The following is a 24,181-nucleotide window of genomic DNA, read 5'->3' on the forward strand; positions in this document are numbered from 1 at the left end:
CGCCGCCTCCGGGCCCCCGCGCGCTGCAGCCGGCGAGGAGCGCGGCTCGTGGCGCGCGGCGCGGGGAGCTCGGGGTGGCGGGCGGGGCGCCGGGGCGGGGCGGGCGGGCGGGCGAGCGCGGGGGGCGCCGGCTCGAGGGGGCGCGGCGGGCGCGGTCCCGCCCCTGCGTGGCGCTCGGCCCCCTCCGGCTGGCGCGCGGCTGCAGCCTGGGCTGGGCGCTCGCCCGCGCGTCCCGCGAGCGGCTCCCGCGCCCCGGCCCCGCGCCCCGCGCCCCGGCCCCGCGCCCCGGCCCCGCGCCCCGCGCCCGGGCATGTAGCAGCGGCAGGCGCCGCGGCGGAATATGGGCGGGAACCACTCCCACAAGCCCCCCGTGTTTGACGAGAACGAGGAAGGTAAGAGGCGAGGGGCGCACCCCTGCATCCCCGGCGTCTGCCCGGCTTCCTCCTGGGCCGCTGCCCCGCGGGCCGGTCGGACTGGGGGTGCAGCCCAGCCCCCTCGGGGAGCGCAGGAGGAGCTGCCTTGGGCGCGAGTCCCGGGGCTGCTCGGTGGCGGCTGCCCCAGCCCAGGTCTCCAGGGCGGGAGGCTGGGGGAGGCGGCCTGTGCCTGTGCCTGTGCCTGTGCGTGTGCATGAGTGTGCGTGTGCGTGTGCACGAGTGTGCGTGTGCGTGTGCATGAGTGTGCGTGTGCTTGTGCACGAGTGTGCGTGTGCATGAGTGTGCGTGTGTGTCCGCGACGCGCTGGCCCCCTGCACGGGCACGTCCCCGCCGCTCGCCTCCCGCGCCCGGGACAGCCCACGGAAACTTTTCTTGGCCGAACTCCGTGACTCCAGGGAGGGCGTCCCGCCTGCGGCAGCCGCCGGCCGGGGGGTGGTGCGGGTGGTCCGGCCCCACCTGAACTCCAGGGCTGGGCTTCCTCGTGGCTCAGCTCCCCGAGCTCCCTACTTGAACTGGCAAAACGCCTTTTCCATCGCTGTGTGTCCTGGGCAACCCGCTTAACCTCCCTGAAACCTTTGTTTCTTCCCCCAGGAGATGAGCCTTAGGACACCACCCGCTGCCTTAGGCTACGGGGTTGTTTGAGGCTTAACCACTGGTAATCCAGTGAAAAGTGCCTTATAAATAAGATCAGTTCAGTATTGTTGGTTATCTGCTAACTCTGCCTTGAAAAGCCTGGTTTCCTAATGCTGTGAGTTCTGCTGCCTTCACCATGCCCCAAAGAAGAGCTAGGATGCACTGAGCACATACTCTGTGCCAGGCGCTGGTCTAGGGCTTTAGGTGTGTTCTCTCTCATTCTCACAGCAACCGAAGGAGGTGGATACTTCTGTTGTTCCTTTTTTGCAGTTGAAGAAAGGGATTCGGCCTAGTCACAGGTCCCAAGGAGCAGAGCTGGCTTGGGGGTCGAACAGCCCTGGAGGGAGTGCTTCTCATCACCATCCGGGCATAGGCTTGTGGGCACAGATCATGGTTTCTAGAATGGCAAAGGCTGTGGGTGGTAGTCACATGCTGGTCCAGACAGCCCCTCTCAAAAGGATACATGAAGACAGCTAACCTAAGTTAAGTGGGTCAGCCCCATTTGGTGCTTTACCCTAAAGGAGTTCCTAGTGTAGTGGCACTGAATAATCCATGACCATCCATGGTGATAAGGATGGTGAGCGGGGCCAGTGCAGACATCTGGGCACCTCCACCACCTTCCTGGTTCTTTAGTCTGGGGCACAGGCAGGTGGGGAGTCAGGCATGGACAGAGGAGAGGTAGGCAGGAAGGTGGGGGAGGCCCTTGGGTGTCCCAGGAAGAGTCTGGACACCATGTAGCTGAACCTGTCCCCAGCCAAGTTCACGCTAACTCTCAGCCTCTCCATGGAAGTCAAAGTGATCTTGACACTGAAGTCGGTGTTTGTAGGTGTGCTGTGCTATGGGACAGCCTGCTTGGGGTGGCTCTGGGCCAGGCTTGCCCCTGTGAAGCACTTCTGTCCTTTAAGGTTACACTCAGGGCCGCTCAGATCCTAGGAGAAGATATATACTCATTGACAGGTGGAAAGCTTGACTTGCGTCAAAACCCTTCTATTTGCAACAAGTCGGGACTCTCCTGTTTTGGTCAAGGCATCTGCATTCGTCTACTCAGGCTGTTGTAACACAAGACCACCAATGCTGAAACGACAGAATTTGTTGTTGGTGGTGGCTTCAACAACAGAAATTTGTTTTCTCTCTGTTCTAGAGGCCAGAAGTCCAAGATTGAGGGGCTGTCAGAGTTGGTTTCTGGGGAGGGCTTTCTTCCTGGCTTGCAGATGGCCAGTCTCTCCTTGTGGCCTCCCATGGCCTTTCCTCTGTGGAGCAGCTAAAGAGAGCACTCTGGCGTCTCCTCCTCTTCTATGAATATCCGTTCTGTCAGATTAAGGCTCCGCCCTTATGACCTCACTTAATATCTCTATTCAGGCCCCATCTCCAGATGTAGTCACACTGGAGGTTAGAACTTCAGCATAGAGTTTGGAGGTGGCAACCAGAGCCCTTAGAGGGAGCCTTTTCGTGAAAGCCACCGACTCCCTTCATAGAAGAAAGCACAAACTTCCATATCACCTCCAATTATAGGGATTATGTTCCTGGTTCTAGCCTGGATCAAAGGTTGTACTTTAGGTAATTTTTTTTGAATATATTTTTTTAATGGAGTTCAATTTGCCAACATATAGTATAACACCCAGTGCTCTTCCCGTCAAGTGGGTAATTTTCTTAGCATTTTCTTTGTCTCATTTGCAGAGAAATTTGCCTCCCTTATATTGACAGCTGTCTCTATCCTCTATCCCAGAAAACATGCTTTAAAATGTTAATTGGCACAATAGTTACATCCGTTGTGGCCAACCTTTGGATTTTCCTGCTGCCGTTCCTCGTTCCCAAAGCATATTGGATCCAAGGTTAACTGCCTGTTTCAGGGTTCTTAAAGTACAAGGTGAGGACTTGCCTCATTTTGCCAGCTTCCAGCCCAGTGAAACATTAACTCGTTTGATTTTGCCAGCGTATCCTCATATATTTTCCTGTGCAAGTAAAGCACTGTGATTTGCCACCAGTGGATTCATTTATTCTATAGGCATTTTCTGATGATCTTTTTTGTGCCCATCCCTGTGGAAGGCAACAGGAATATTCAGGAGATGAAGGCAAAAATCCTAACCCTCAGGGAACTCCCAGAGTAAATGCATACTCAGGACAATGCAGGGAGCTCAGAGAACTATGGTAATCTAGAGGAGGGTCCCTAACCCGGGGCAGGGAGGAGGGGCAGAGAAGACTTCCTCTTAGCGTGGAGTCTTGTGCAAGTGGCAGGTGTTTCCACTAAGGAGGAGTTGGTAGAGAAGGGAAGGGTGTGTTAGAAGGAGGGGACAGAATGTGCAAAGGCAGATAGTAAAGAGTAAGCAGGGATCATTGGGGGGAGGACATGGAGGGCGGTTAGGACTCCTGCAATGTGGAGTGTGTGGCTGGAAGGCACGGGGGTGAACCCCAAGTGCTGGACCAGCCTTAAAGGGCCAAGTGGCCATGTGTTTGGACTCAATTGCATAGGCATCTGGAGTTGCTGAAGAATTTTAAGCAGGGGAGTGACATGGTCCAGTGCACGAACATGCTCTCCCAAACCGGAGGTGTCGGGTAGTTGAAGATGCAAACACCTACCTGGGCAAAACAAGTCTGGTTTGTAAGTGATTTAATACTAAACCCTAGCTGAAAGTTTGCATTGCATGGCTGTATCATGCCCATCTACCTCCTAATGGCAAAAGTTTAACCTGCATCCAGGTAATATTAACAATTAACTTCCTGATGCGGTGCATGGGCTCCTTTTCGTACCTGATTGGGAATCATCACAACTCAGCCTGGGGAGGTCTCAGAATCTGCATTTTTCTAGAGAGGTAACTGAACTGAGGACCCCAGGAAAAGCCCATAGCCTGTGTGTGGATGAGCTGGGACTCACACCCAGGTCTGTTGAACTCCAGAGGCAGCACCTAACCGCGCTCTCCCTGCTGCCTCTGGAGGCCTGGGGCAATTGTAACTGCCCCAGACACGTGCGGCCCCGCAGAATGAGCCCAGCACTCAGGCCAGGCTCCACCACCCCACCCCACGGGGCTCTCTGCACAGACCTTGACAGGAAGATTGTAACAATACATTCTGACAGCACTTGCTCGTTTGCAGGAATCACCTCACATGCCATCTTCAAAAAGCATTTGTTGGGCAGTCCCATCATAATCCAACCTCTGGGAATGAAAGCAAAATCCTCTCCCTTTCCAAATTCGTGTCAAAATTGCGTTTAAGTTGTTTCTCCCCCACACTGTCCTTATTCACATCTAGACATTTTTATATAATCGGACACCTGCTGCAGATCCAACGATTTCTGCCTTTTCTCTTAGTATTGTATTTAAAGTGGCTCAGGTTGCCATGGTGTCTTCAAATCAATATTTTAATGGGCTGTAATATGCCATCACCACAGACTATTGTAATTTACTTAAATATTTTCTTATTGTTAGACATTTAGGCTATTTTCATTATTCCATCTTTATAAATAATCTGCTTGAAAATTTTGTGCATTTTCCCCTTCTTTTAAAGGAATTCCTGGGACGCCTCAGTGGCTCAGTTGGTTAAGTATATGACTCTTGATTTCAGCTTAGGTCACGATCACAGGGTCTTGAGATAAAGCCACGCATCGGACTCTGTGCTGCGTGTGGAGCCTGCTTAGGATTCTCTCTCTCCCTCTCCTGCTTGTGTGTGTGCAGGCACGTGCATTCTCTCTCTCTCTCTCTCTCTCTCTCTCTCTCTCAAATAAATACATTTTAAAAAATAAAGTGCAAGGGGAGGGATTATTGGATCAAAGGGATTGAATATTTTTTAGGGTTCCAAAAACATAGTCATAAATTATGTTTCCAAAGGGTTTTTATCAATGTTCTATAGATTTATGGCCGACATCCACACATTTGGGGGTATTGATTTAACAACCTCATCACCAGTTCTGGGTATTCACATTTTAGAATGTCATACGTTAAAGGGTTGTTTAAAATAAGTGTTATTTCCACAGTTACCTGGACCAGGTAACTTGATGTGTGGCTTAGAACATGAAAACATCTTCTTGGTCTAAGAAAATCTACAAAAGTTGCTTTCCTCTGGAAAGATTCAGACACCCAACACGATTAAATGATTACCCCTTAACATTGTAGTCATGCTTCACCTGGAGACAGTCTCTTGAACCTGAGGTGTCTCTGTCATTTGTGATTCACAAAGTATCTGACATCTATGCTGCAGGGTTCACCCTCGATTTTGCCTCAACTCTTTTAGTACTTTAGGCAAACTCATTCATGTTACACCTTGGTTTCCATACTTGTAACACTTGTGGTTTGAACATAAGGTTAAACCAAAACTATCCTGAGGTGGCTCGGAATTGCATGGAATATACTTTGCCCTTATAATGAGAGTCTGTACAGAGGTAGAAAGTGGACAGATACCATGTAAGGGATGTGGGTTTAGGGGGTTGGTGTTCATACCCGAATCAGGCATCTGCATATTTAGTACAGGAGTCTAGGATGTAAAACTTCGATTTTAAGGTCCAGGCCTTATTTGAAAATGCGTTTTGTCTTCTACATGGGGGTAAGGGATGCTTAAGAAAATAGCCATAAATCAGTATGAGATTGTTTAGTGGAACTGAGTGCTAAGATCATCTGTACTTTTCAAAAATCATAGAAAATAAGTATGATTTTTATAAGCTTAAAGCTTGTGTCAGTCATCTCTATAAAGTCAGACATATGTATACAAACTACTGTATTCCGCTGATTCTAATGCATTTATTTTTCCGTGTTTTAGCTCTCTGATATTGGGATGCAGTTTCGCCACTGTGGTATTTGTGATGTGGTTTCATTATTTGCATGTGGTTATTGCTGTTCACACTAGCATGATATATAATAGGTCGGAAAGAGCTTTTTCAAGTGATTAGAAAGAGACACAGTGTAGACTAATTGGCAGCATTTCCTTCTTGGTGATACACAAAACAAAGGTGTGTTTAATGTGGATGCCATCCGAGATTAGGTGCAAAGTGGCGTGGTAGATGAGCCTCCTTCTGTTAATCAACACGAAGTCTTTTAAAGGGAATTTTAATTGGCTCTGGTCACTTCTCACAACCTCCATCACTATCATCTGGTCTAAGCTATGGTCATATGTTCTGCTTAGATGATTACAGTAGCCTCCATAACTGGTTTCCTTGCTTTTGCTATTCCCCCACTTAGCGTCACCTCAATGCAGCACCAGAGTGATCCTATACCAATGTGTGTGGGGCATGTCATTCCCTGCTCAACCTCCTCTCCTGCCCCAGTAGCAAGTAAAAGCAGAAGTCCTTAGAAATGCCCATCAGGCCTGGCCTCTCTGTCTCCATCTCCTTCCTTTCTCTGGCCTCCCTGCCACCCCTCAGACACCTGGGCAACCCTCCTCCGGTAGCCTGGCACCTGTTTCCCAAGCCTGCAGGGCTTCTCCCCCACAGCCCACTCCTTTACCTTTGCCGTGTCTTCACACAAATGTCACCTTCCTTCTGAGGCCTTCACTGACCACCCTACTTTCAACGGCACTCCCAACCCACCTTCCTGGCCTTGCTTTGCAATTCACAGCAACTATCATCATCTATCATACTTTATATTTTACTTATTTCCTTAGATATAGTTTGTCTTCCCCCAGGTGATCACAAACTCCCTTAAGGTAGAGATTTGGTGGGATTTATTCACTGCTGTGTGCCCAAGGCCTAAAAGAACACCTGGGACACAGAAGATGCCCAATACATTTTTGAAGGATGAATGAATAAGTGAATGAGTGAAGGTATACATCTGGTGGAAGCAGGTTCTCAACAGTGTCATCAGGAATCTGCCTCCTTGGAGTCTCTGCTCTCCTTTGTGTGGCTTACGGGCTGGCTGTCTCATCATTGGGCCCCTATGATCTGGAGGCTCAGGGCCTTAGAGCTCTGAGGATGGACAAGGGAGAATCTTTCTTTTCATAGTCATGTCAGAAAGCAATCCCAGTGTTCATTCTGATCAGTTCTGGTTAAGTCCTGAGCATTCTTTAACCAATCACCAGATCACCATGACTGATCTGTGTGGCTAGGCTGGGTCGACTGCCCACCCTCCGATCCCAGGGATGGAGTTGACACTACTAGAGGCATGTGGACTAAGGAAGTCTATGAAGCGTTCTCCCGAGGAGTACTTGGGAGATCAGGAGAAGAAGGGTAAGTGAAACAAACAAAAGCACCCACAGCAGTACCTGCTTTACCGTGTTCCTTGAAACCTGGCTTAGAACCCTTTGGCTCATCTCACGTAGTCATTTGATTACATGTCCGTCTTCTGCACTAGACTGAAACCTCCAGAAGATCAGCAAGCATTTCTGTTCCACCTTGTGTCTGCCAAGCCTCGGACGGGCCAGTGAAGGCACACAGCAGCTAATGATTGAATGAGAGGTGAAAGCAGTCCTTAGTGGGGTCAATTTCCTGCATTCCTCCAGATCCAGAGGCTATTGAGAAGCAAATGCAGAAAGTTCACCCTTATCACCACTAAAGTTGGTTTGGAGACAGTGCCTTGGATTGGAGTCCAGGATGACCTTTCAATTGCTGTCCCTCAGTTTCACCGTTGGGAGCTTACTTGGGCAGACTGGAGTCTACAGAGTGGATTCTGTACTGCCAACATCTCGGCAGCTCCCTGTTATGGTGCACAGAGAACTCCTGAGAAATTTCCCCAAATGTAAGGATGAATGGGTCTCAAAGGCTTGTATGTCATGATGCGGGATATCCCTTCTCTTGCCTCTGAGAGAGAAGGTGGAACTTGTTTCCACTGTTTTCTGGGTAAGACAAAATTCCTGATTTATGGGACAGCAGAAGGGTAGAGAGAAGGGAGGTGGCCTTCCCACAATATGAGCTGGAGTGAAGAGGGTGTTAAGATGGAAACAGGATTTATGTTGAGTCTTGAGGGAAGGGTTTAAATGCCTTATGAGAAAAAGGATGGGTATTTTAGGAGGATCAAACAGCATAAGCTAGCACTGAGCTTAGGCATATTCCTGAGAGAATTGGAAGGAACAAAATATTCTTAGCAATACTCACTTGTCTAAAATCTGGGCTTGGAGCAATTGCAGATGGAGATGGAGACACTGCTCTAGAAAGAGCAGCGAGGGTCCCGACAACCCCAGGGGAATAGTCCCATGCAGAAAACAAAGGGGCTTAGTCTCCTTTGCAGTAAATCTCGGAGTTCCTCAAGACTGAGCCCTTGGGCCTCTTGCTCAGCCCTCTCTCCTGTCTCCCTGCTCATCTTATCACCCCTGCATGCTCAGTCACCGGGCATCAGTACCGGTGCAGTCAGGAGACAGAAGCCACACTGGTTTTCGGAAAGAGAAAATGTAATACAAAGAATTCATCTAGTAAAAAGGCTAACTATGAAAAGGAGTCAGAGAAGACTCTAGGAGTACAGAAGTAGCAGCTCCAGCAGAACGGCTGCTCCTTGCAGGGCTGAGGGTGAGGGAGCAGGGAAGGAACTCAAGACCTGGAGTTCCACCCCCTGGAAGAAAACCACCCCCACCCTCGTCCGGCCAGGCTGTGTTTCAGATCTCTTTGGAGAGGGCCTGGTGGCCAGAGGAACAGGCAGCTACTGGGGGGCAGAGGAACTTTCCAGAGGGTGCAGCTCTTCCATGAGTGCCGCTGAGGGGAGGTTCACCGGGCCCCCTGCACACCAGCCCGCTGACAGGTGGACCAAGGGCTGGAAGAAGGGAAGGGCCCTTCCTGCTGGTCTGGCAGTGCCTCTCACGCCCTCTGTTGGCAGTGCGCGGTGTGAAGCCTGCTGCAAACAGCAGAAATGTGTTGGGGTCCTGCCCCAGCATCACAAAGCAGTGGATTTGGAGCTGAAGATCATATATTAATAACTGGTATGTGTTTCTTTTTCTTAACAGTGACTCAGTAATTTATTTCCTTCATTAATATTTCTCCTCTGGCCTCCAACTCTATGTTTCTATATTTCTATATGTAATTCCACTTGGATGTCTCAAAAGAATATCTCAAATTCAAAACAACCTTAGGGTGCCTGGGTGGCTCAGTCGGTTGAGCGTCTGACTCTTGATTTTGGCTTAGGTCATGGTCTCAGGGTCATAAAATCAAGCCCCAGGTGGGCTCTGTGCTCAGCTGGGAGTCTGCTTGTTCCTCTACCTCCCCCTCTGCTCCTCCCTGTGTGCAATCTCTCTCTCTCTCAAATAAAATAAAATCTTTATTTATTTTAAAAGTTTTATTTATTTATTCATGGGAGACACACAGAGAGAGACAGAGACATAGGCAGAGGGAGAAGCAGGCTCCCTGCCGGGAGCCCAACGTGGGACTCAATTCCAGGACCCTAGGATCACGACCTGAGCCAAGGGCAGATGCTCAACCGCTGAGCCACCCAGCTATCCCTAAAATAAAATCTTCCAAAAACAAACAAAAATCCCCCCAAACCCTTGAAGTAACCTCAAACTCATGTGATTCCAGAGTTTCCCAGCTTAGTGTATAATACCATCATCTATCCAGCTGCAGAGGCCAAAATATTTTGGGTTTTCTTCAGCCATTGCATCTTCCTTTCCCCCATAAGTCCAATGAGGCATCTGGCTGTGTTGGTTTTACCTTCTAAATTTCTCCAAATCATTCCAGCCACCATCACTGCCACCTCCACCCTGTTTGGCTTGGCCATCTCCCACTCATCCCTCATCCTTCTTCAGGGTCCCTTATCTGATTCCCAGCCTGGGTCAAGACTCCTGCCCCCCTCAAACTACCTAATGCTCCTTCATTTCATTTATCACAGGGCTAATTCTGCATTTATTCATTGTGAATACTTCATTTGTGTCTGTCTCCCCCATGAGATGGTAGTCTCTTTGAGCACAGGGCCCATGGCTCTTGTAGTGTCTTGTCCAAGTCCCACTGCTTTACAAAATGTCTGTCCTCATAACTACTTGACCTTGAGCAGTTTTCAGAAAACACAGGGAAAAATAACTGTGTAGCGTAGGAAAGGTAATAGGTTCCTTCCCGGTGTCAGAAGAAAAATGCTGTAAGAGAGGTATGGTTAACTGGGGATGTTGTGGCTTGGAGATGTTAACTCAGTGTCTTGGGTAGTAACCTTGTGGCACTGTCACTTCTCTTTGTGTACCTGGAAAGCTCTTTCCCTCATCCCAGTCTTTCCCCAGCTCCGTCATTGGCATCCCACCTGGGGAATTTTTTTTTTTTTTTTTTTTTTTTTTTTTTACTACAGCCCTATATCCCTGCACTGTTATTTATTTAATACTGTTTTCTCTCTTGATTGATTTTACGTTAACAGAACCTTTTACCAAGGAGCTTTCTATTTCCAGCTCAAATTGAAAATGGATGGAGACTTCTGTAAATAGGAAGCAAGCTAAAGTAAAGTAAGGTAGATGCAAAATAATGATGTTCATTGTGGCCATGTGTACCTTTTTTTAGACTCTTTGCTTGTGACTTGTTCAGTGGGTATTTTTTGAATAGGTGTATAGTGGATGAACTGTCAGTGGTGTGGACGGTGGTTGTGTGGATGCAGGGCTTGCCTGGCTCAGGTGCTGGCCTATGTGTGGGAAGCTAACAGCAGGTTCCCGAGGACATGCGAGCACCACACTTTGGCTCCCATGCTAGAGCTGCAGCCGATGCTGTTTCAGCCAGTTCCCCTTAGAGATGGGCATGGGCCCCCCTGCCCAGCTTTATCATGGAGTCTTCCAGTGGGGCAGCCCCTTACCTATCATAGTGGTTAAGAGCACCAAAAATGCTGTAAGAAAGGTATGGTTAACTGGGGATGTTGTGGCTTGGAGATGTTAACTCAGTGTCTTGGGTCAGACTGCCTGGGGCTCCATGCTGGCTCTGCTACCTGCTAGGTGGGTGACCTTGAGTAAGTTTCTTTTCCTCCCTGTCAGTTTCCTCCTCTGTAAAATGGAGATTAAAATGGGCCTTACTTTATAAAGCGTATTGAGGAGTAAGTGAGTTACTCTATGTGAAATCCTTACTACATACTCTGGAACATAATAAAGACAGTGCTAGGCAAAGTTTACTAAGTAAAATTACATTTTGTGACTGAGGGAGGTCACTGCAAAGAGGTTAAAAGCAGAGATTTGGGAGTTACCATAGGGTCAGTCTCTGATTTGTCTGTGTATTGTCTATGTAACTGCAGGCTGGCAACTTCACCTTCCTAAGCCTTAGTTTCCTCATCTTGAGAATGGGGATATGACTACACGGTTGCCACGGGAACAGAGTGAGGTGATGCACATGGCAGCGTAAGATAGGTCATGTATGTAGAGGGGTGTCGGATGAGAGCCACTCTTTCCTGAGCCCAAAGAAGGAGGTGTTCTGACTTCCCCCAGGCTAATTGCCAGGCCTTGCTGTCAGGAGGTTCCTTCCCATTTCATTCTCCTAGGAAACAGACTGTTCCGACAGACTCTGCTCTCCCTCAAAGCTTCCTTGCCTGACTCCTTATTACATCTGTGTGGAAGGGCAGGGCCTGTTTTTAGCAGCTTGACTCTGGCAAGTCATGTGGAACAGTGACTGGGGAGCGGGTGTCCTTTTGCTATTGGTCAGTGTCATTGATGTGGATCAAGCTGCCTTTTGAGTCTTGTGTTGGCTAAATCCTTACAGAGAGCCTATGGACTGGAGTGGGGTTTTAGGGAGAATTAGATATTGGGCTGCTGTCTTAGAAAACGTCCATCCCTTTGGCATTTGAGGGGAAAGAATAAAAAGTTTTCTGGATGCTTCATGTCATGGATTAAATTGAGTCCCCCAAAATCAGTAAGTTGAAGCCTAACCCACAGTACCTCAGAACATGAGCTTATTTGGAGACAGAAATGCAACGAAGTTAAGATGAAGCCATTAGCATGGGTCCTCATCCAATAGAAAAGGGAAAATTGGGACACAAAGACAGACACACACACAAGAAGAATGCCATGTGAACATGAAGACAGAGATTAGGACTTTCCATAATGCATCTACAAGCCAAGGAACACTGAAAATTGCAGGCAACACCCCAGGAACTAGGAGGGAGACAAGGAACAAATGTTCCCTCACAGTCGCAGAAGAAACCAACCCATGATGGCATCCCTTGATCTTGGATTTATAGCCTTCAAAACTGTGAGGGGATAAATTTCTGTTGTTTTGAGGCTTCTGTTCTGTGGTATTTTGTCAGGGTATCCCTGGGGAAAAAATATACCTAGTTTTACCATTATATAGTAACTTCAATGTGTCATTTCAGATGAGGCCCCAAACTAGGTCTGGGAAGTGTTTCCAGAAAAGGCAACTTTTGAGACCCATCCTGAGGGAGGGACAAGTAACAGAAAAAGGGTAAATAATGTAAGGTGGAAGGAAACTGGAAAGATGGTGCGGGAAAAGGCTCTTTTGGGCAGAGGGGGCTGCATGTATGGAGGCAAGTTGGGCAGAGAGAATTGGAAGGGATTCAGTACCCCAGAGTTAATGGGGAGCAGGTGTGATAGGGGAGGGGGACGGCAGCCTTAGAGATGAGACAGGAGACTGAGGCCAACACCAGACATTCAAGAACCTAGAATGTCATGCTATGTGTCTCAGCTCAGGCTGTTGCAAAAAATAACCCACACCAGGGTCTTAAACAACAGACATTTATTTCTCATGTTTCTGGAGGTGGCAAGTCCAAGATCAAAGTGTTGATGAGCATTTGCTTTGTGTTTGCAGACAGCTGTTTTCTCAGTGTATCTTCACCTGGTGGAGAGAGAGGGAGCTCTCGTCTCTTCCTCTTTCAAAGACACTGATCCCATCCTAGGGCCCCAGTGTTCATGACCTCATCTCCCCCTAGTTACCTCCCAAAGGCTCCACCTCCAAATACCAGCCCACTGAGGGTCAGGGTTCCAGTATATGAATTTTGTGGGGGCACAGTACACACAGGTCTGTAACATTGAGGAATTTTGACTTCTATTCTCAGTCGACAGGGCTGGCTACCTAATTTGTGGGACTCAGTATGGAAGAAAAATGGGTAGGGGGTGGGGAGTGTCCCTTGTGCAAGAATCACAAAACTGCCATTGGAGGTACAAAAATATAAAGCTTTTTTCTTTCTCCCATGGTCTCTCTCTCTCTCTCCATTTGTCATGGTGTTTTTTTTTTTTTTTAATTTGCTATTTAATAGCATTCTAGGCAAACAGTATTTAAAATTTTAAATTATCATGGAAAGAATATTGTGCAATGCCGGTTTTAAATGCAAATACAAGAGCACTTAACTCCCGTGTGGAATTGCCAGATCACACAATTCATATTTCAAAGCACATGCACGTACACGTATTTCCAGAACAGAGGAAATGCTATGCAAAATGAACTCAGCTGTTTTAATTTCTCTCCTTGATATGTGCACGTGTGCCAATGCTCTCTACCTTCAGCTTACTAATGAGTAAGGAGAGAGAGAGGGGAAAAGGAACTTTGGTTGTCCTATCTTTTCCTTTCCTTCTGTGTCTTCAATTCAGCATCAATGATCAGCTTACACAAGGATGTACCTCAGGGAAGAGGGTATCATAGGTCCCTCATGCTCCATAGAATGTCACTGCCCCTCATTACTCAGGTGTAGACAAAACCCATCTACTTGGGACTTACTGAACCTGCACACATTGTGGTTTCCACCTGAATTCTCTGCTTGTGGAGCATTACAGAGGAGTGGGGGCTGCACATGTTGGGTGCATAGCCTTGGCTCATGCACGTGTGTCAGTGTAATCCCTTAGGGAACAACATTTCAGGGATAAAAGACAGCCACGTCTGGGTGTTAAACCAAGTGCAGGGCCCTTCTGAGCACCAAGCTCTGTTTAACTGCTCAGGTTGCACTTCCAGGAAGCTGGCCCTGTTAGTAGAAGATGAAAAGACACCAAAGTTTAATCTGGGGGGTGATGTCACTAGGTTTTCATTTTAGAATGATCACGATACCTGCAGAATGCAGAGTAGGTTGGCAGGGGGAGAAACTGGTGTCTAGGAAGGCATTATAAAAATCCACAAGAGGGATCCCTGGGTGGCTCAGTGGTTTGGCGCCTGCCTTTGGCCCAGGGCATGATCCTGAAGTCCCAGGATCGAGTCCCGCATCAGGCTCCCTGCATGGAGCCTGCTTCTCCCTCTGCCTCTTTTTCTGTGTCTCTCATAAATAAATAAATAAAATCTTAAAAAAAAAAATCCACAAGAAAGGGAGGAGGTTCATAAATGTCCACAATTGGATATATTTGCATAAATATGTTACTTTAATCACTGTATATTGATGTACATGTAAACAAAAATATGACTCAAAGTGCTTTACAGATCTTCCGGTCCCATCACCCTATGGAAAATACCAGTGAGTTCCTACTTATAGGTGATACAGCTTATCAAATTCAACGAAATCATGGTGCAGCAGGATTTTCTGCAGTTCACTTAAGTGGTATAAGAAATTTATGAATTCCATTTAAAATGTAATTATTTTTAAGCTCACTTTTTAAACAAAATTGAAAAGTCGCTGCATGTCATATTTAATAAGTTCCAACACAGTTTCTTAACCCTCCTCTCTAGAGTATAATTACTCGATCAATCTTCCCAGAGAATCAAAGGGAGCTTAGTGGAACACACCTTTCATGCATTAAACCAGAATTATGCTTGCTTTGGATTTACATTTGAAAGTGATTTGCATTGGCATTTTATTTCTTCCAGAAAATAACAAATGTTTCTGTTCTTTCCTAGGTATCATGATCTTAAACTGAGGTTATAAATCTTTCAGAGCTATTATTTGCCAATCCCTTTAATTTCTGTGGCGTGGTGGGTGGGGAGAGAAAGAAAACTATGATTTAGGATTATTTTTCTTTGTTTTTTTTTTTTTAAGATTTATTTATTTATTTGAGAAAGCAGGCATGCACCCATGAGCAGGGGGGAGGGGCAGAGGGAGGAAAACTCAAGCAGACTCTGCTGAGTGCAGAGCCTGACCCGGGGCTCACTCCCATGACCCTGAGATCGTGACCCTGACCTGATCCAAAATCAAGAGTTTGTTGCCCAACAGACTGAGTCACCCAGGCACCCTGGATTATTTTTCTTTCTCAGCCAGCAAATAAGACAGAAGATCAGGCCCTGGTATGCAGGTTGGCAATTTGGTTTGCTTTTTGGCTCACCCCTCTGGGTTGCCCCTGTGTGGGATGTACCCACTTCTCATCTTGCTGGATGCATTTATTTATGTGTTTGTAAGTAATGGGAACATTGTGTTAGATTTTGATATAGATTTCTGGTTAAGGCCAATAGGGCAGAGGGTCTCAAATATGAGGTTGTTTGAGATGGGGTGGAAGAAATACTATTTAAAATACCACCAGTATATTGTTTGCTGACAACTAACTCAGTTTTTCCCCTAGGCTCAGCCTCCACCCTGCAGACTGAAATTTTCAATTGTTAACCCAACTCAAAGGTTGTATAAAGATAGCTAGTAGGACCCTTATTCTTAGTACCTCTCAGTTGAGCTCTTGCTTTTCTGCCTCATCCTCAAATCTACTCCTTCCTGTCTTCCCAACTTCAGCAAATAGCATTGCAAATACCATTCTTACAGTTGCACAGCCCAAGACATCAGAGTCATCCTTGACTTTTCTCTTGTTGCGCATTACACCTGCCCCCTGACCTATAGTCCTCCTCTTCCTGTGCCTATATTCTCATCTTTCACGCCCACCCTTTCAATACCAAGACACTGAGAAATCTAGAGCAGGAGTCTACAGAGACATACCTCTTTCATTTGTCAGAGGCTCCCACTCCCAGTTCTGTTCAATTTTAGTTTTTAGGAACTTATTGAGGCTTACTTCGTATGTCTTGGCATCTAACATACCTTAGTAAACTTGCCATATACTCTTGAAAAGGACATGTATAGTGCTTGCTGCAGTGTTCTATGAATCACTTGGGGATGTTCAAATCTCATATATCCTTAATGAGTGCTGCTACTTTTCTAAAATAAATAATTACTGAGGGAGGAGTGTAAACATCTCTATATGATTGTGAATTTTTCTGTTCTCTGCAGTTTTGAAATATTTTAATAGATGCACGTAAGTATTGTTTTGATGAAATGATGTATTTATCATTATGAGATAATCTTTATCCCTGGAAGTACTGCTTGTTTTGAATTCTACATGGCTGTGATTAATATAGTCACAACAATTTTTAATGCTTAGTGTGTATGTCATAATCTTTTTCCATCCTTTCATTTTCAATTTCAGTTTTCTGTGTCTTTGAATTTAAGCATCAATTTAAACAGCTTATGGCTGAATCTTTTTTTGTTTTCTCTGAAAAACTTTTAATTGGAGTGTTTAGTTCATTTATGTTTAATATAATTTTTGATGAGGTTGGGTTCAATTCTGTGACCTTGATATTTATTTGTCCCCCCTGTGTTTTGCTCTTTTTTTCCCTTTTGTATTTTTTGTTCATCTAGTATTATTTTAATATTGCATTCTATTTTGATTATTGGTTTCTTAGCTAAACCTCTTTATGTTTTTAAGTAGTTGCTGTAGGGATTACAATATATATTCTCAACTTATCATGGCCTAATTTGAATTAATATATCACTTCATATATAATGTTAGAGTCTTACAACAGTATAATTCTATTTCCCCTTGTTTTATCATACGTTTTTATGTATACATATGATATAGTTCTTACTTTTCTTTGAATATAAATTTTATAAGAAAAGAAAATTATTTTGTTTGCCCACATGTATACTGTTTTTGGTGTTCTAGATTACTTCCTGTAGATTCAGAGTTTTACCTTATATCATTTACTTTCTGCTTAAAAAATTGCCATTACCCTTCTGGTAATTCAGGTCTGCTAACAACAATTCATTTTTACTTTTATTTAACTAAAATATCTCTTTCTCCTTCAGTTTTGAAAGGTATTTTCATAGACACATAATCCTAATTGATAGTTTTTTAGCAATTTAAAGTTATCATTCCATTATCTTCTTGATTCTTGTTTCTGATGAGAAGTCAGGCATCATTCAAATCATTGTTCTGTATCTAATATACTTTTTAAAAATCTCTGTTTGCTTTGACAATGTTTCCTTATTTTTGTCTTTCATAGTTTGCCTGTGATGTGCCAAGATGTAATTTTCCTTGTATTTATTCTGCCTAGGGTTCATAGAGTCTGTTGGATTGTCGATTGATGTTTTAAATCAAATTTGGAAAATTTTTGCCCAGTATTTTTTTTTAATTTTCCACTCTCTTTTCTAGCACTCAAATAAGGTGTATGTCATACCACTTGATACCATTCCACAGATTGTTGGGACTTTGTTCATTTTTTTTTTTTACATGTGTGTTAAATATATTTTATTGCTTTGTTTCAGTTCTGATATTTTCCCATTGCTCTGTCTTCAAGTTCGCAGATATTTTCTTCTGCTGCATTATCCAGTTTACTCTTCCTGTTAAATGAATTTTAAAATTTACGATATTGTATTTTTCAGTTTTAGGATCTTCATTTGCTTTCCCAAATTTTCCATCTTTCTTCTGAAATTCCTCATGTGATTGTCCACCATTTTCATTTTTCCCTTACAAATTTTTTTAACAATTCTGCCAATTTCAACATTTTACTTGTGTGTGTCCATTTCTGTGGACATTGTTTTTTAGACTATGGGACCCATTCTCTTGTTTCATTACATACCTAGTAATTTTCTTTTTATGTTAGGCATTATAGATGATACATTGTAGAAAATACATGTAAAACCCTAAACTCATCCCAGGCACAATAGATAATAGCTAGCATTATTATTTTAGAATGTTTTATGAATACTACACCATTTTATTCAATTAAATTTTTATTTTAGATGCCATATTTTTCAATTCTAGGATTTCCACTTAGTTACTTTCTTCCTCTGAAGAGTGTGAGTTTTGTTCCATCACGACAATAAACTAATGGTAGTTCATTTTGCTCTTCAGAGTTTTGATTTTAGGCTGTGTTAGGATGGGTATCTTTTGTCTTACTTTTCATCATAGAGTATAGCCTTTCATGCTGGGACTTGGTACTTAATTTTACTGGACTTAACTTTGAACTCCAAACTTTGTGTCCTCAATTCTGGAAAGATTCTGAAATGTCTGCTCATCTCTTCCCCTATACATTCACTGGGCTCATTGGAGTCTCACTCTACCCAGGTTGAGAATCCATGTTGGGAGTCAACCAAGGACTCTAAGCAGAATTTGTAGGGACATTTTGGGGCATTACAATTAATTGCATCCTTTTGAGTTATTTCTTTGGTATAAATTTCAGGTGTGATTATTGAAATAAAGAGTTTGAATGGGGGATCCCTGGGTGGTGCAGCGGTTTGGCGCCTGCCTTTGGCCCAGGGCGCGATCCTGGAGACCCGGGATCGAATCCCACGTTAGGCTCCCGGTGCAAGGAGCCTGCTTTTCCCTCTGCCTGTGTCTCTGCCTCTCTCTCTCTCTGTGTGACTATCATAAATTAAAAAAAAAAAAGTTTGAATGTCTTTAGAACTTTATAACTCATAAGACATTGACATTCCAGAACATTTGTCTTAAGTTTTATTGCCAGAGAAGAGCATAAGTATAGCAGTTTTACCAGAATTTCTCTCCAAAAAGTGTTAGCATTGTTATATTTGTTTTTTTAAATTTAGTAGATTTGAAATGGGACTTGAGAATCTCATTAACGTCCATGATATTGATTCCTGAGAAGAATGAACCTCTCTTTCATGTCTTTATTCACAATTTATATGTCCTCTGTGAAAATTGCCTTTTTGTTTGCCCATTTTTTCTGTTGTTTTTTTTTATTAAAAATATATCTAAATAGGCTCTTAATTTATTTAAGTTATTATTAGCCTTTTGTCCAATTTTTTTTTCTTATCCTTTTTAGGATTAGCTTACCATTGGATAAATTGAATGTTAACCCAATTCAGTATATTATAACCCAACCAGTATATCTGGTATATTATTTCAATTCCTTTTACAGTTAATACATGCTCATTATAGAAATATTAAAAAGTTTAGAAAACTTGAAAATATTGCCAATAATCTTTGTTTTGATGAATTTCCTAGTGTTTTCTTTCTGAGCACAGGGATTCCTACCCTTCCCTCTTAGACTGAAAATGCCATTTTTATTCCACTTTTCACTTAACAATGTCACATAAGCTTTTTCTAATCTTTTAATAAATATTTATTACCGTGCCTCTACTTTGTATGGTGCAAGGTTCCATGAAGCTACAAATTTGCTTAATTTTATCAGTTTTTGCTGCATAGCATATCCACCCATCATTCAAATAAGTACAGCAATAAACATTCAGAATTCTTGTTCACATTTCTGAGGCCAAGGCTGGAGATGCAGAGGCAATATGGTCCAGGTCCTCATGGTAATAGCAGAAGTGCCAGAGGTCAAACTCAACTGTGCAAGTGCATTTCATACTTCTGCTTGGATGACATCTGTTACATAACATCTACTGGCTGAAGAAAGTCACATGACCAAGTGAACCCAAAGTCAAGAAGTGAGGGTACATTCTGCTAACCATGAAGCCATGGCACCCATATGTATGTATAATGTGACTATGAGGGAGTGATAAATTGGAACCAATAATCCAATTTACAACAATAAGGGATAAATTTTATGTTTTAACCATTGTATATCATCCTATCATATAAATACACTGTAATTTTTAAACATTGTTTCTTATTTTGGGATATTTAGATTATTCCTAGTTATCTTTCTCATAAATGATGCCAAATTGGCTATCTTTTAAATAAGTTTTTCCCTTGCATTCAGCACTATTTTCTTACAGTTATAATTCCCTGTAGTCGAATTATTGGATCAAAGCATCAGGGCATTATTAATGTCTTCTGAGTAATAATTTGTTATTCTGTATTGCTGACAAGCATTTTTCCTGAGGATTGTTTTTTTCATTGACTAGTAAATGAAATTACTTGCATATTCAAAAGGCTGATTTATATTGAAATAATCTGCATTTTGCATCTTACAGCTAATGATGTGGGAAAATATGCTAAAAAGATGTTAAATTTTAAGCTGATGAACTGTGTACACAGTAATTGCAGGTTGCAAGATGATGATGATAAACTCTGCATGTGTAAATCTTTGCCATGGTTACAGTGGTCACAATTATGGGAGGAGATATTGATATCATAGGCTTTGTGGACCTTTTTGGTAAGGACTCTGGGTCAGAAAGGAACTATTTATTTTTTATTGCAAAATTTTACTGGGCAGTGATTTTTCTTTCTTTGAATTGTTATGGGTAGGTAGGGTCACTGGGAGAAGAAGGGCAAGGAGAGGGATCCCTGGGTGGCGCAGTGGTTTGGCGCTTGCCTTTGGCCCAGGGCGCGATCCTGGAGACCCGGGATCAAATCCCACATCAGGCTCCCGGTGCATGGAGCCTGCTTCTCCCTCTGCCTATGTCTCTGCCTCTCTCTCTCTCTGTGACTATCATAAATAAATAAAAATTAAAAAAAAATTAAAAAAAAAAGAAGGAAAAAAAAAAAAAAAAGAAGGGCAAGGAGAAGGGAGAAAAGGGTTCTTACTGTTCAGGCCTCACTGTCTGCAGTGATACTCTCAGGATGGGCTGATCTGTCATGCTAGAGGACTCCTATATTTCTGGGCTGCATCCCTGGACTCCTGGTTCCACCTGATTGGGGCCTTGCCCACCATGTTTCACTCTATACACTCAACAACTAGAATGCTGTGCAGTACTCCACTCAGTAGTCCTCATATAATATTCATTGAAAGAATAAATGAGTCTCCTAGTGTTTGTTATATTTAGTGTGGTCTCTCCCATGTCAATTTTTTTTTTAATTTTTTTTATTTATTTATGATAGTCACAGAGAGAGAGAGAGAGGCAGAGACACAGGCAGAGGGAGAAGCAGGCTCCATGCACCGGGAGCCCGATGTGGGATTCGATCCCGGGTCTCCAGGATCGCGCCCTGGGCCAAAGGCAGGCGCCAAACTGCTGCGCCACCCAGGGATCCCTCTCCCATGTCAATTTACCAATGACAAGAGAATGTCATGGATGTGAGACATGACAATGAGAATCAGCAGAATTCCAGCAAAAATATGATAATGTGTTACTACCCTGTCCATCTCCCTGCTGCATACAGGCAGTGCCTTTTACAGCCCAGCCCTCTTGCTAGTCCTACCTTATTTCTCAATCTAACCCCAGCCACTGAGATGTCATTGATGTCTGCCAGCTTCCCCAGCCACCTGTGAGGGCAGACACCAGTGTTTAGTTATGGCACCGCTTGCACTGGACCCAGATCAGGTCAGCTTCAGAATCCTCCCCAAGGCACTTCTAGATAGTTTCTGTCCAGTGACCAGAGAAGGCACTTGAAAGCCTCTCCCTGGTTGACCTGTTGTTCAGCCTTCCTGTGGGTGCACCTCTCAGGTGTCTTCAAAAGACCTCCTCTCCTTTCTCTTCTATCCATGGTTAAATGTTCAAGAGACATCTTACCTATTTCTTTGCCTAAGACATAAGGCAGCTTTAACAATTACCTAAGTTTCACATGATGCTTAGCAGGTTGCGTGGAAAGCAGGAAATTGGGTTCTTTTCTAACATCTTGGTGTCCTAGGGCTCTTGGGGACCCATACCATTGTAACAGTTTCAGGCCTACTTTAGAGCAGACTATGTCAGGAGCTCCTATTGTTAAAGAAAAAAATATTCAATGACACTTGTTAAAGACAACAAGGAACACCTCATTCAAGGGGGATGGGCATTGTGATAGGTGGAGATACCACTGCAATGGACTCTTGCAATGGGGAGAGATGGGACTCAACTCTAAATATAGTATGGGCAATTTGGAAATTACAGCCAAGTGGATGTGAAGACTGATAAGGGAGTTCTCACTAAACAGAGCTAACAGGGGCACCTGGGTGGCTCAGTCAGGTAAGTGTCTGTCTTCGGCTCAGGTCATGATCTCAGGGTCCTGTGATGGAGCCCCGCATCTGGCACCCTGCTCAGCAGAGAGTCTGCTTCTCCCTCTCTCTCTATACTCTCTCTCTCTCTCTCAAATAAATAAATAAATAAATAAATAAATAAATAAATAAATAAAAATTATCTAAATTAAGCTAACAGGATTCTTGCTGAAGGCAGACCAAGGTGATCTGACATCACCTGGAGGATGGTGGTAAGTTAGGAACCCAGTTAGATGTTGAGGGTGATCATGGGATGCCTGGGTGGCTTAGTGGTTGAGCGTCTGCCTTTGGCTCAGGGCATGATCCTGGAGTTCCGGATCAAGTCCCACATCGGACTCCCTGCATGGAGCCTGCTTCTCCCTCTGCCTGTGTCTCTGCCTCTCTCTTTCTGTGTCTCTCATGAATAAATAAATAAAATCTTTTTTAAAAAAAGATATTGAGAGTGATCAGGTGTGGAGGATGGGGGATTCTAGCTAGACCAGTGTAGAGGATTCTTGCTAAAATTGGACAATACTGAGGTGAACATGGAGGCTCAAAAGTCAGGCCTAGGGAAAAGTGAAAAGTTCAGGGGAGCCTGGGTAGTTTAGTCAAGGAGAGAATCTTTGTCCAGTAAGATGCTTTGTTGAGTAAGGAAAACTCAACAAATAGTTACTGGAGCTGTAAAGACATCTCTCATGTCAGTAGGAAGAAGTCCAGAAGAATGTGGTCCATTATGCTGACTCCTTCTGTCCTGCCCCACTGAGCTCCAGCTCTTGGCTCTTTTTCTCATCTCTGCAGGTCTCAGGAGAGCAGCTGCAGCATATCCCCACTCAACATATACTTACCGACGTATCCCCAAGTGACAGTGTCTAAAGCAGAAGAGAGTGAAGGGAGAAGGAGGGCTTTTTCTCCTTTTGCCTCTTACTAGAGAGGACAACACATCTTCGAAGCTACCTGCACACTTCTTGTAGCTCGTTGGTCATAGCCAGGTTGCATGCCATACCCTCGACCAATCACTGGCTCAATGTACTGGACTGCCATATTGGTCCTGGATGAAGAAGGATTTACTGCCTAGGGTTGGCTAAAGTAGCTGGAACTTTCTGCCAGGAGGGAGAGAGAATGGTTTTAGGGTAGAGGAACTCTTGTGTCTGCCACAGTCTAAAAAAAAAAAACACGTACTTGCCATAATGTGAAAAGTGGAGGTTAAAAATTCAACGGAGCCAAATGTGAAGCCACATTACTGTGAAGTTCCCGGTTAGCTATCTATGGGAAGTTCTGGGGGTCCAAAATTTGGTGGGGGAGTCTGAATATTTCCAAGCTCCAGATTACATTTGGCTGTCCTGGTGGCTTTTGTCTGCTCTAGCTTACATGTCAGCCAAGATGCTTTCTATTGTCAGATTGAGGGGTAATACTGGGGGGTGGGGAGCCACCTTCCAGCTCCCAAGTTCAAGTCAGGGACACCAGCATTGGTTGCCTGGCCTCAGTCTGCCCTCCAGATGCCCCTGCTACCCATTTCTCCCAGAGGGTCAGACTCTCTCTGCCTTTGAGATGAAGCCCAGCATGAGGAAGGAAGCACTTTGGTGGAGGTGGTTTTAGCATGCTTCCTTTTACAGCACAGCACCTTCTAAGATGAGAATAGCTATTTCTCTTAAAAACCAAGTTGTTTTTCTTCATGAAATTAAAATATTGAAAAGACTGCAATTATAAGGAGAAAAATACTCTCATCACCCAGAGACAACTGCTATGCCTTAATATTTTTTTGCAAAACTTTTAAACTGGTCTTTTAAATATATATATTTTTAACACTGTCGCCATACCATATTACATTTTATATTGCTATTTCCTTTCAAAACTATGTTTTAAGCTCTTTATACAAATTTTTAATGGCTGTACAATATTCTATTGTGTGGGTGGGTACAATATTATGTTTAACTATATCTCTATTGTTGGACATTTGGACTCTTTCCCATTTTTATTTTTAGAAATAATAATGTATGAACTGGATACATAAATCTGTGCACTTTTTACAGTTTTCCTAGAATAGATTACTTAAAGGAAAATTAGCAAGGTGAAATTTATGAACGTTGCTAAGAGTCTTAATTTTTATCCCTAAACTATGTTTCGGAAAATTTAAGCCAGTGCTTGGTGGACCACATTTTAGCCAGCAAAGAAATTATAATATTTTACATCTTTGCTAATTGAAAGGGCAAAAATTTAATCTCATTGCTTTCAGTGGGGTTGTTATTGCTTAGTGAGCTAGAATATTTTTTCACATGGTTATTAGCTATGTATCTAAAATTAAACTTTTGATCTTCACCCCTAA

General features: G+C 44.0%; 1 protein-coding gene across 1 annotated transcript in view; it reads left to right on the forward strand.

Annotated features, from left to right (window-relative positions):
* The first annotated feature begins 203 nt into the window (after nucleotides 1–203).
* The window catches only part of STK32B (serine/threonine kinase 32B), a 389,575-nt gene continuing 365,597 nt past the window's right edge, over nucleotides 204–24,181 (forward strand). Inside the window, exon 1 of the mRNA XM_072737792.1 lies at nucleotides 204–392. Within this exon, the coding sequence (XP_072593893.1) occupies nucleotides 341–392 (52 nt within the window). The 5' untranslated portion in view covers nucleotides 204–340. The remainder of the gene's footprint in view (nucleotides 393–24,181) is intronic.

The sequence above is a fragment of the Vulpes vulpes genome, chromosome 14, assembly GCF_048418805.1.
Source record: "Vulpes vulpes isolate BD-2025 chromosome 14, VulVul3, whole genome shotgun sequence".
NCBI lineage: Eukaryota > Metazoa > Chordata > Mammalia > Carnivora > Canidae > Vulpes > Vulpes vulpes.